At 36.1% G+C, this 13,530-nt stretch overlaps 1 protein-coding gene, 1 long non-coding RNA gene and 1 pseudogene across 2 annotated transcripts; all 3 read left to right on the forward strand.

Moving 5' to 3' along the window:
• The first annotated feature begins 4,110 nt into the window (after positions 1-4,110).
• Positions 4,111-5,049, forward strand: LOC123705192. Its single transcript, XR_006753267.1, has 2 exons — positions 4,111-4,343; positions 4,899-5,049. It is a non-coding gene; the product is annotated as an uncharacterized LOC123705192 (long non-coding RNA).
• Positions 5,050-8,617: 3,568 nt separating this feature from the next.
• LOC123705362 lies at positions 8,618-11,885 on the forward strand (annotated as a pseudogene).
• LOC123705417 lies at positions 11,818-12,826 on the forward strand. Its single transcript, XM_045654173.1, has 2 exons — positions 11,818-11,821; positions 12,280-12,826. Exons 1-2 carry the CDS (start codon positions 11,818-11,820, stop codon positions 12,603-12,605), a joined length of 330 nt encoding a protein of 109 aa, XP_045510129.1. The 3' UTR covers positions 12,606-12,826.
• The last annotated feature ends 704 nt before the right edge of the window (positions 12,827-13,530 follow it).

A 13,530-nucleotide genomic window follows, 5' to 3' on the forward strand; every position in this document is an offset into this window, starting at 1 on the left:
GTTTTCCGTGTCTTTTATTTGAAGCGGGCGCGGCCGGCGGAGGTGAGAGTGCTTGGACTGAAACGGGCGTTGACGACTTAGCTCATCTTTCAATCAAGATGAAAAAACATTCACAATCTCGGTAGGTACCATTTGTTGAATGAACTGCAATTGGCGTCTATCGAACGACAAGACATTCGTAAAGCATTAGATTCCGCGTACCGAAAGTCAATACGCGAGTTCAATGACCGTGTCGATGAAAACAGACATATTTTACGAAGGTTAATAGATTGTGTCAAGTTATAGATATTATTGCACACCAAAAAGAAAGACGTATGCATTTCCTTTATAAGTAATTTTTTAATTAAATTGTACTGATTTACACCATGTATTTTCAGTGTTTTATTTCAAGTGAACACCCATAAAATTTTGTCACGAGCCGCCTCTGCTCACAGGTCGTTAAAATAGGTGGCGATGATGCATGTACTTCTCAATGTGTCCGGGTTACCAGAGGCGTTCCGCAAGGCTCCATACTCGGTCCACTGCTATTCATTTTGTATACAGCGGATGTCACGAATATCATAAAACATTGTAAATATCATATACTAGCTGTTGCCCGCGACTTCGTCCGCGATTAGGTCGTTTTTCGTCATTCGTCGTTTAAAAAAATACGTGACACTTTATTTTAAAATGTTCTTAATTATTGTCTCTTATAAAATTTTACTACATTAAAATTGAACACTCTGATAAGAAAATCTTAAAATCTGAAGAAAACATGAATGAATGTGGTTTAAATTCTACATTACTTAGTATCAAATAATAATCTATACATATAATAAAATCGTAGGAAAGTCAAAACTGTACATTGAATATTTTTTTAAAAGAATACCTGGGCCGTGATCTATAATCGATATAGAAGCCAAAAACATAGTTTTTAGAATTTTTGTCTGTTTGTCTGTTTGTCTGTTTGTTTGTCCGAGCTAATCTCGAAAAGTACTGCATAGATTGACTTCAAATTTTGCATGAATATTACTAACAGGTCGGGTGAGGCTATAGGCTACATATTATCAAGCTATCATCTACGGGGGAGGAGCTGTGAACCTTTATTTTTCTTACGTATTCCGTGTATTACGACAGCGTACAATCTAAAGACTCATGTTTAAATGTTGGTTTCGAGTAAGCCATGCTATTATCTAGCTTTACAAAATAAAAACTATGTCATTTACGTAATTTGGGCAGAGAAACAGTTTAATGAATTTAGTAGTATAAAGACAAATTAGAAACAGCGCCATCTATTAAATGTTATAAAAATCAAATCAATTTACACGTTAACTATTGGAAATTAATAATCAAATGACGCATATATAAATGTTGTTTGACAATATCTAGATTGACACTATAAAAATTATGCCATTTAAGTAACTTGGGAAGAGAAACATAGCTTAAAGAATGTAAGTTGTATAATGTTAATTTTGTAACAGCGCCATCTATGAGATTTCGTAAAAATCAAATCAATTTACATGTTAACACTACTGAACACAATGTTAAAAATTAATAATTTAAATATAATTATGTTATTTATTTATTTAACTCTTTAACCCATATCTTCCGTTCCCTATAAGATATATTTCGTGTAAATAATAAACTACATTTTTTTTAAAGTGAGGGTACCTACTTAGATGTTTATTATTTTAAGTAAAAATAGACACCATTATCTACAGTTAATCTAATGATTGTGTTCCAAAGAGTATAATAATATATTGTTGTGTTCATTAGTTACAATTTTTAAAATCTTCGTGTTTTATAAATTTACTAGCTTACCACCCGCGGCTTCGTCCGCTTTGTCTAAAACCTAATAAATTATGTACTAAAACCTTCCTCTTGAATCAGTCTATCTATTAAAAAAACCGCATCAAAATCTGTTGCGAAGTTTTAAAGATTTAAGCATACAAAGGGACATAGGGACATAGGGACACAGAAAGCGACTTTTTTATACTATGTAGTGATATTTATAAAGCAATTGAATGCCATAAAACCAAAAATATCAAAATATGCAATCTTCGTGTTTTGTGAATTTTCACCATCATGCGTTCCCACAAAAGGTAAGTTGTTACTTACAGGTATTTATTGAAATGAAATGAAATGAATGATTCTTTTATTATTTTGAGGTGCATTGGGAACAGAAGTTTTTGATAAAATTTTATTTGTAAGTAGCTTTTTTTATAGATTTACAGTTAACTTTTGATTTTTTTATTCAATGCTAATAAAATTATATCGCCTTTGGAAGACGATTTCTGCTGATATTTTTACTACACCACTTGAAAATTGATGATTTGATGATAAAGACAGTAGCAGCGAGGATTAAGTGGAAATTAGTAATCATCCGCTTCGTCAATTTTTGACTGAAGTTAATGTCCAACGTCCAATGGTTCAATCATTGGAAGTATCTCGGGAAATTTTGTAGGATATTTTTCAGGAAGGAGAGGAGGGGCAGCCAACCACATATCAAACTACTACGTTTTAGTACCGAAAAAAATGTTATTGCCAAATGAAACGTAAATTTTGCACTCACAACTTTACAAGTAATGTTTTTATTTTGACTTTGCGGTTATCTGATTATAATATTTATCGTTATGGCTATCGACGTACCGACCGTACTGGGATCAGAGTAGGTAGATACATGATATACAGTTCATCATCCAGGATTGCTTAGAGCATTTTCACACTGAAAAAGATGTTTTCTTTGAATCGTAGTTGTAGTCGTAGTAAAGTTACTATGTAAACTAACGTAATTTAATACTACATATTCTATAATGGTGTGCTCAAACTGTTAATCTACATTTAATTTAGATTATTATTATTTTGATACTAAGTAATGTAGAATTTAAACCACATTCATGTTTTCTTCAGATTTTAAGATTTTCTTATCAGAGTGTTCAATTTTAATGTAGTTAAATTTTATAAGAGACAATAATTAAGAAAATTTTAAAATAAAGTGTCACGTATTTTTTTTAAACAACGAATGACGAAAAACGACCTAATCGCGGACGAAGTCGCGGGCAACAGCTAGTCTAAATTAAATGTAGATTAACAGTTTGAGCACACCATTATAGAATATGTACCTAAGTATTAAATTACGTTAGTTTACATAGTAACTTTACTAAAAACACGATGACTATCTTTCGCGCTCGATACCACAAACTAAGCATGTTTGTGGTACGTGGCCCGCGTCACTTGACCCCCCGCGAGTTCCCCTCCGTTGCTATGGGAAAATACATTTGTCGCCCTACTGTAGGAAAAATTGTAATACTGTGGCCTGGGCGTTATAACACGTCCAGGGAGTTCCTGAGTGCTGATATCACAATCTTGAGGAAAAGCTTCTAATGTCGATTTAAAACTGCATACATACGAATTAACCTGTTCTAAAATTGTGAAATGAGTTCAGTTTTAAATTTGAGAAATATTGATTTCTTGTATTCCACTATTCGTTGTAGTCGAATACAAAATATATTTAAAGAAACTTAGGTTGGCCTTCAGGCAAAAGGGATCCTATCAAATAGTAAACTTGACCTTGTATCTTAAAAGTAAGCATGAACGGATCTTCTGATAATTATTGAGCACCAAAGGATCATTTGAAGCGCACTACTATAAGAGCGAATATTGTCTAATAACAGTTTACATTGCACCACAGAATACATAAGTAGCTAAACGCTAATTGCACAGTATGTTCCTCTAAAAGTAGTGATTACAAAGGTTTCGGTGTATCTTCAAACGAAAGCCGACTCGCCTTACTACACTTTAAAGCATTACAAAAAGAACATACTACGTTAATATCGCCTATACAGAAGATGATCTGTAATCAATTGTGAGGTTATAAGCAAACCCACTTTTATATTTGTCAGACCACACCATCGAATTCGTAGATTGTTTACCTCAAGACATTAAGACTTATGACGAAATCTGTCTGCAGTAAGACGGGCCTCTCGCTATTCGTACGAATAGTTTCAATTCTTAATCTTTCATTAAACAAACTTATTAATCGTTCTTGTCTCATATAATTGTAATATTCGCGTCCCTACTCTAGTCATTGCTTATGCTCATGTTCATCTTATTATGATGCACCCTATCCTTAGAGCATTAAACCAACCGGAGTGGCCATTGGCAGGCGTTCCCCGCTCGCCAAAGGTTTGAGTACGCGTTACATACCTGTTATATAAAACTAGTTGACGCGCGCCCAACGCCATTTTGCTAATGTCAGTGAACGTGAAAAAACCGGAGCGAAATATGCCAAATTGAAGTGAATTTACGTGTAAGAAGTGGTCAGAAACGTGGAATGTAATTAAGGATAATGTTACTTTTCATCTGTAAGTACTTTTACATCAAAATATTGTGAAATATTGCAGCAAATTTGCAAAATACTGAAATATATTGTCAATGTAAAAGTGTTGCCACATAATGGTACTACATCCACTTTTGGGTAAATTTTAAAGTACGTAGACTGTTTTAATATTTAATTATAACTTTTATCACCGTTCATATTTGTTATTAAGAGTAATAAAATTTAGCCAAAGAAACCATAAATAACGTGAAGTATAATTTGTATAAACTTTATGAATTAATGATAAATACCGTTTGCAAATTCATTTATTGTTTATCTCCAACACATGTTTTTCTTTAATATTTTATAGTATACTATGTTTAAGTTTGTATTTTATTAATAAAATTATAATGCAATTACTTACGTTCGTAACATGTACGTAAAAAGGCATTTTTAATTCGTTATTCTGGTATCACTGCATAAAAATTAGGGATGGTACGGTAAAAGAATAATATCGATATAAATATTATCCAGCCGTGGGCGTCTTATGGCTGATGATGATAAATTTTATCAGTTTGTTTCATTCTCATTTTTTTTTCAGATTTCTAAAAGCTGCTGTGATTCGGGATGTTTGGATTCGATCTCCGAATGCGAATCATGTTTCATGGACACCTAAACGGACTAGCACTAACTAGTGTTTCTGCGTTAAAATAAATGTAAATATTTGTAAATAAATGATGTAAATGAACGACGAAGCTGTCTTTTTGTTCACTATTTCTTGTTTTATATGTAAATTGTGACATTCACAAAAAAAATGGTATTAGGCTAAACTTTATGGGACGTCGAGTTGAGAGGCGTAAATTTTTTTGTGGTTAGCTGTTGTCCTACGGAACCTAAATCTAAAATTTGCAATTGACGGATACTTTTAGTTTTTGAGATATGAATTTTTGAAAACTAGAAAATTACTATAGAGGTTATACTACATCTTTATTTTTGTTACGCATATTCATTGTTTTGAAAGTGTCAAATCGACGTCACGACGACCTCTCAACTTGTTATTCGTTATGAATACTTAGATGTCACAAATCACAAATACTTAATTTATCATTAAAATTAAAATTCTAAATTCATTGAGCATAAAGTATCGATAAGTATTATAATTATTATCGACTTAAATTATCGACGCGTTTTCGCACTATCGATGTTTACATTGACGTTGAATACAGACACGGTGTCTATGTGTGTGTTTGTACCAAGGTTTGTACTTGTATGTGTATAGTCATGCTGGTGTTTGATTATTTTGTCGTGTGCGTGTTGTAGCGACGTAATCTCAAAATGCGTTTGTGTTAACACTATTTAAATGTGTTTACTTGTTCCCCCCGCAGGAAATGACAGACTTTTTGACTATGAAAGAATTGCGCGTGTCGTCTCCGGTTGGTTTAATGCTCTAAGACCCTATCATTTGTCAAACGGTCTTCATATTGAGTAAAGTTTCACATTCTCGAGATAAAATATGACTGTCGTGATCAGTAGTGAGACGAAATTCCCTCTCAGTGAGGGTTTCGGTCTCACGGGATAGTACAATATGCCGTTTGCGATCAGCTGTGAGACGTCATACCCTCTCAGTGAAGGTTTCGGTCTCACGGGATAGTAGGGGAGACCGGGTTTGGTTGTCTCACGGGTTGGATGTCACAGCGGCCTTAATACAAAACTGAACTAACGAATAAGACCAGCGTGGCTAGAGCGATACAGTGACGATACAGAACGCTGTCCCCACTTCGCGTCAGACCGCCCCGATCTGCCGTGAGGGCCTCACACGTGTTTATTGTTTTCGCACAGATTTTTTATGATATGAGGACCAAATATGCTCCTCATAACATCACTTTTTGTGAACGAAACGACAGCGCGGTTTAATTCAATGCCAACACCATCAGAAAAAAGGATTATTTTTAATTGTGAAAAAATGTACCTATTATGATTTACACTACATATTAACACTCTTTTAACATTTAACATAAAATATAAGTCTGTGAGTGTGTAAAAATAAATCCAGCTAATTACACATTAAACTTATGTTTATAATTTGGTTTACGACATGAAAATATATTAATTGTCAAGCAATAATAATACAGATAAATACTGAACATAAGTATAATAGATATTAAGTAGTATTAGTTAAAATATACTTTGACTACTTTGACTGTTAGTTAAAGTTTATTTTTACTAACAACATGTAAATGAAGAAGAAATTATAATTACCAACGAACTAACCTTTTACATTTTTAAAACATTTTTAAAATTATCTTGCTCAACTCTACTCAAAAATTTGAGGGTTTTCTTGGAACTTTAATATGTAAAAACTATGATATATATAAACTACGATACAACTTGTATGCGGAAATGCTCATTACAATTGTGAATCTAAAGAATAACTAACAACATACTATTCAATTTTATTGAGCTGATGAATATCTTTTGCCTGGAAGAAATCACCGTCGCCTAATAAATATAATGTGTTTTCTTATAAAACCGTTACATAATTTATTTTATCTACTTAAATAATGAAAATGATATATTTATAAAATATAAAACATATTATGTAAAATGATTAAAAATAAATAAATGAAGCAACTACGATTCAAAGAAAACATCTTTTTCAGTGTGAAAATGCTCTAAGCAATCCTGGATGATGAACTGTATAATATCATGTACCTACTCTGATCCCAGTACGTTCGGTACGTCGATAGCCATAACGATAAATATTATAATCAGATAACCGCAAAGTCAAAATAAAAACATTACTTGTAAAGTTGTGAGTGCAAAATTTACGTTTCATTTGGCAATAACATTTTTTTCGGTACTTAAACGTAGTAGTTTGATATGTGGTTGGCTGCCCCTCCTCTCCTTCCTGAAAAATATCCTCCAAAATTTCCCGAGATACTTCCAATGATTGAACCATTGGACGTTGGACATTAACTTCAGTCAAAAATTGATGAAGAGGATGATTACTAATTTCCACTTAATCCTCGCTGCTACTGTCTTTATCATCAAATCATCAATTTTCAAGTGGTGTAGTAAAAATATCAGCAGAAATCGTCTTCCAAAGGCGATATAATTTTATGAGCATTGAATCTGTAAATAAAAAAATCAAAAGTTAACTGTAAATCTATAAAAAAAGCTACTTACAAATAAAATTTTATCAAAAACTTCTATTTTTAAAATTGTAACTAATGAACACAACAATCTATTATTATACTCTTTGGAACACAATCATTAGATTAACTGTAGATAATGGTGTCTATTTTTACTTAAAATAATAAATATCTACCCTCACCTTAAAAAAAATGTAGTTTATTATTCACACGAAATAAATCTTATAGGGAACGGAAGATATGGGTTAAAGAGTTAAATAAATAAATACTTAACATAATTATTACATTTAAATTATTAATTTTTAACATTGTGTCTAGGCATCCGCCTAGTGACAGCGGCGCAGGGACGGCATCAAGAAACCGGTTCCCCGATCGAGCGCCGTCCCCGCGCCCCTCCTCAGAGCCGGGGCCTCGTCCTCTTCTACCTCGAGCGTCGTACGCGACACACGCCTCCTATAGGCGTGCTATTGTCCTTTTCATTTAATTATTGAATAATCTTGCACATGGTGACCCCGACGTGATAGCAAGGCACACAGAAGGACGGACAAAGGTCACGGTTTGCCACGCCTTCGGATGGAACATTAATTCTACTACGCATTTGTAAGACCAATTTGAAGACCGAGTACGAAGACTTCAGACAGCAACTACTCTCCGTGCCGTCCCAGTCGCTTCGTGAAGCCCGCCACGTCACTCAGGACTCAGGAGCGTCCGCCGACCCGCCGACCCGCCGACGCCGCCAGGTGCCGCAGCCACGGTCCAGCAGGGAAGTGAACCACTCCTTTATTCCTTTTTCTCTCCATACAATTTTCCTCTCTTCTTGACTATCAAGCTCTGCCACTCTTACTTTCACTAGGCCAAGCTTTAGTCGCATTTTTATTGCCTATGCTGCGCAAGTGAATATCGATTTTTCAGGCTTTAATTTCCTTATTTTTCGAAATTATCTAAATTGCCGATCGATCCGCTCGCACATATCTGCATAAAATCTTTATCTTATTATTTTTTTTGAGGAGTTTCATTACATTAAAATTAATTAGCTTCATGCTATACAGGCTTACTTGAGCTATTCGCAATATTTTTTGCACTATTAAATTATATATAATTAAAAGCTAAAGCTGCTTGTCTATATTCTCTTATTATTTTATTTCATAAATGGCATTAGTATTTTCATTTAATTATTGAATAATCTTGCACTCATCCCATCAATTTAAAGCTAAAATTCATAAATTCCTACGTAAATATTCCATTGCAATTTGCATTAGATACCTAAACGCTTCGCTTTGCTTGCCAGTGCCGGACCGCGTGACTCGGCTCGAGTCCCGTTATCTGCCGCCAGCTGTTACTACGCACGCGCCCTGCGCCAGCGCCGAGTGAATATAAGCCGGATTAATTTACGTATTTCTTTTATATTATTTTTCTTAATTTGAATTTAATTCTTCCTCCATTTCTTGTCGATTTATAATTAATATATTTTTGTTCGAAATATGACTTCTTACGTAAATACTAGATCCTCCATTAAGGGACGTTTAACTAAATTTAAGAATTATATCAATAATCTTTTCAATAGCGATGATATTTCTTCGCAAGAAATGGATGAACTTTCATTAAGGTTGGATCGTTTTCGTGCATTGTTCACGCAGTTCGACGATGTGCAAACGCGCATCGAAATCGAGAATCCAACCTCGATGGAAGCCGAAATTGATGCAAGGGATGAAATTGAACAAGACTTTATTTCTCTAATAGCCAGTGCCCAAAAGTTACTTGATAAGAATAACTGTGAGCTAGCAAGTGTAAAGTCCGAAAATCAAGCGCATTGCGGTCATCAAAGTAACGAAATCAATTTTAGATTACCTTTGATATATATAGGGAATTTTGATGGCTCTTATTTTAAATGGCTTGAGTTTTCGCGATACCTTTGAATCGCTTATTCACAATAACGAACGCATCAAGTCCATTCATAAATTTCATTATTTGAACTCGTACTTAGAAGGTGAAGCAGCTCAAGTTATAAGCAATTTAGAGGTTACCGATTGCAATTATATCGTAGCTTGGCGTCTCCTTTGCGAGAGATACAACAACAAAAGACAATTAATTTTTTACCATTTAAATTCTTTGTTTAATCTACAACCTATAGGCCGAGAGTCGGCGAAATCTTTGCGTTACCTAGTTGATCATGTGTCTAAAAATCTGCGCGCCTTAAATACATTGGGGCAGCCCACTGATCATTGGGATACTTTAATTATACATATGGTTTCGGCTAAGCTCGACAATAGTACTAATTTGAAGTGGGAAGAATTTAAAAATAGTTCTTTCAACGACGATAAAATGCCGTCATTATTTGATTATAATAAATTTTTAAAGGGACGTGCTGACGTTTTAGAATCAGTACAGCGCAATAAATTGGATAAATCGTTTAATAATAACAATAGTAAGCGGGAACACTTTGTTTCTCATAACAAGTCAGACAAGTCCGTAAACATGAAAACTTTCACAATTTCAGCCGCTCCCGTTGCTTCTTCTTTCCCATCGGCTTCGTGTTTCTTCTGCAACGGCGGTCATCGCATTTACGACTGTTCGTCGTTCCGGTCCTTGAGCATCGAGGATCGAATCGCCGGCGCTGCTCGATTGAAGCTCTGCCTCAACTGTCTTAGGGCGGGGCATACCTCACACCGTTGCCGATCGCGTCCCTGTCGTATTTGTAAGAAGCGCCACAATACTTTACTACATAGGGAGGTTACTCAGGCTGTAAATACACAAACTATGGACTCGCCCCCGCCGTCGCGTTGCGAGTCCGGAGTCGCGTCCAATCATATGGCCGTCTCCTATTCAACTCAGGTGTTGTTGTCTACAGCGCTCATTCAGGTATACAATCCCGTTAGCAACGACCACGTGACAGCACGGGCGATGTTAGACTCCGGCAGTATGACGTCGATAATAACTAATGAATTAAAACATAGATTGCAACTAACGCCGCAACACAATTTCGTTAATTTGAGAGGAGTAGGTGATATTTCATTGTTTAAAACTCCTGAGCGTTGCGCCTTGCATATTAGGTCTATACATGACAATAATGTCAATTTTGATATATCGTGCTTAGTTTTGCCAAATATTTCGGGTAATTTGCCGCATAAATATATCGACGTGTCTCATTTTAATTTTCCGCGTAACATCAAACTCGCAGATCCCACTTTTAACCAGCCCGGTCCCATCGACATTTTAATCGGTGCTGACATTTTTTGGAGTTTAATCGGATCCGAGCAGATTACGTTAGGTCAGGGCATGCCGGTTATGCGCAAGTCGAAGTTAGGTTGGGTAATTGCCGGGCCAGTTAGCGCCCCTTCGAGATCAAGCGACATTTTATTTAATTCATTTTTGCAATACAATACACTGTGCATCTTTCACAGTTTTAACGAGTCGCTGACTAAATTTTGGCAAGACTCATGTAACCGATTCATTAACTTTTTCAGGTTGGCTTAAATCTCGTTATAGTAAATTAAAAACATTTGTGTCAAATCGCATTGCTAGTATTTTAGTTACTGAAGACGATGAATGGCGTCACGTGCCCACGTCAATGAACCCGGCTGATTACGCATCGCATTGTGTTGAAGCCTGTAGTAGTAGTAGGCTATTTGATATTAATTTGTGATTTTGTTTTTGTTTTGTCTTTTTTACATAAGCCTCTATGCAACTGACCGCGATTTGCAATGAACATTAGCATTATTATTATTAGAATTAAGGGTTAATGTTGCCGTTAATGATTTAATTGGGGAATAAATATGTAGGTAATTTTATTGATTTTGACAGATATTCGAAACTTACGATATTACAGCGCGCGTTCGCTTATTTATTACGATTTATTCATAACTGTCGATATACAAATAATAAACATAGCGGTGTTCTACAGCCTGAGGAACTTGACTCGTCCTTTAACATTTGTGTAGGCTGGCACAGCAGAATAGTTTCCCCAATGAATTGAAAATTCTTCGCGACACCCAATCATTTTTATTTTTATTTATTATTTTACACTTGATATGTGTCACCCCATTCTTCTCCATGCCAAGCACCGGCTAACTAAGTTGTTGTTTCAGCAGGAGCACTAGCGTTTACAACAATGCTGCTCCTCAGCTGACTAAGTTGTTGTTTCAGCAGGAGCACTAGCGTTTACTACAATGCTGCTCCTCAGCTGACTAAGTTGTTGTTTCAGCAGGAGCACTAGCGTTTACTACAATGCTGCTCCTCAGCTGACTAAGTTGTTGTTTCAGCAGGAGCACTAGCGTTTACTACAATGCTGCTCCTCAGCTGCTATTCGTTTTTGCGTTCACATTCATTAGTGTTGCGTTGACTTAGCCGGTCCCTTTTTTTATTACTGATATGCGTGGGAGGGGATGTAAAATAACGAAATGTTATTTAATTTATTAATTTATTTAATTTAAACTTTGTCGGAGCGGCCCGAGAGCTTAACGATATTATAAAGTCAAGTTCAATTTCAGAATTTGCTTCAAACGAGGGGATTAAGTTTGAATTCGAACCGGCTTTCTCTTCTCGTTCTTTCAGCCTGGTCGAATCAGGAGTACGATGCGCAAAGTTTTTATCTTAAAATAATTTTAGGGAATGCCCACATTTTGATATTTGAAGAGTTGGCATTTTTCGTTCAGTCAAGTAGAGGCCATCCTGAACAGCCGACCTTTATGTCCTTTCTTATGATCCTTTGTCTTCCTCTCCAGACGATTTCCAACCTTTTACTCCAGGTCACTTCCTCATCGGTCGTGCGCTGACGTCGCTGCCATCGCCGAGCGCAGCGGATATAACCAGAACTGCTTAGATAAGTTTCAGAGACTCGAAGCATTCAGCACTTCTGGCGCCACTGGCACCTCGAGTACATCGCGGAGCTGCAGCAGCGGACGAAATGGCGTCTTCCCGTCAGATGCCTGCAACAAGGCGACCTGGTGTTGGTGAAGGAGGACAATGTTCCTCCCTTAAACTGGAGGTTCGCACGCGTAACCAAGCTTTTCCCTGGAGCTGATGGAATTTTACGAGTGGCCGAAGTCGCCACCACCTCCGGCTCCTACAGGCGAGGTGTGAAGTACCTTTGCCCTTTGCTGGATGACGCAGAAACGGTTTTGGAGCCTGACGTCTCCAACGGCCCCCAGTATGTCTAGGCATCCGCCTAGTGACAGCGGCGCAGGGACGGCATCAAGAAACCGGTTCCCCGATCGAGCGCCGTCCCCGCGCCCCTCCTCAGAGCCGGGGCCTCGTCCTCTTCTACCTCGAGCGTCGTACGCGACACACGCCTCCTATAGGCGTGCTATTGTCCTTTTCATTATATATTTTGTACGAGTCATTGTAATAACAGACTATCAAATATACTTTAGAACCTTTAGATGGTTTGATTTTTTGAAACCCCAAGACCCCAGTCTTGCACACATTGTGTTCAGTAGTGTTAACATGTAAATTGATTTGATTTTTACGAAATCTCATAGATGGCGCTGTTACAAAATTAACATTATACAACTTACATTCCTTAAACTATGTTTCTCTTCCCAAGTTACTTAAATGGCATAATTTTTATAGTGTCAATCTAGATATTGTCAAACAACATTTATATATGCGTCATTTGATTATTAATTTCCAATAGTTAACGTGTAAATTGATTTGATTTTTATAACATTCAATAGATGGCGCTGTTTCTAATTTGTCTTTATACTACTAAATTCATTAAACTGTTTCTCTGCCCAAATTACGTAAATGACATAGTTTTTATTTTGTAAAGCTAGATAATAGCATGGCTTACTCGAAACCAACATGTCTTTAGATTGTACGCTGTCGTAATACACGGAATACGTAAGAAAAATAAAGGTTCACAGCTCCTCCCCCGTAGGTGATAGCTTGATAATATGTAGCCTATAGCCTCACCCGACCTGTTAGTAATATTCATGCAAAATTTGAAGTCAATCTATGCAATACTTTTCGAGATTAGCCCGGTCAAACATACAGACAAACAGACAAACAGACAAAAATTCTAAAAACTATGTTTTTGGCTTCTATATCGATTATAGATATATAGCCCAAGTATTCTTTTAAAAA

This window comes from Colias croceus, chromosome Z, assembly GCF_905220415.1.
Source record: "Colias croceus chromosome Z, ilColCroc2.1".
In the NCBI taxonomy this organism is placed as follows: Eukaryota; Metazoa; Arthropoda; class Insecta; order Lepidoptera; family Pieridae; genus Colias; species Colias croceus.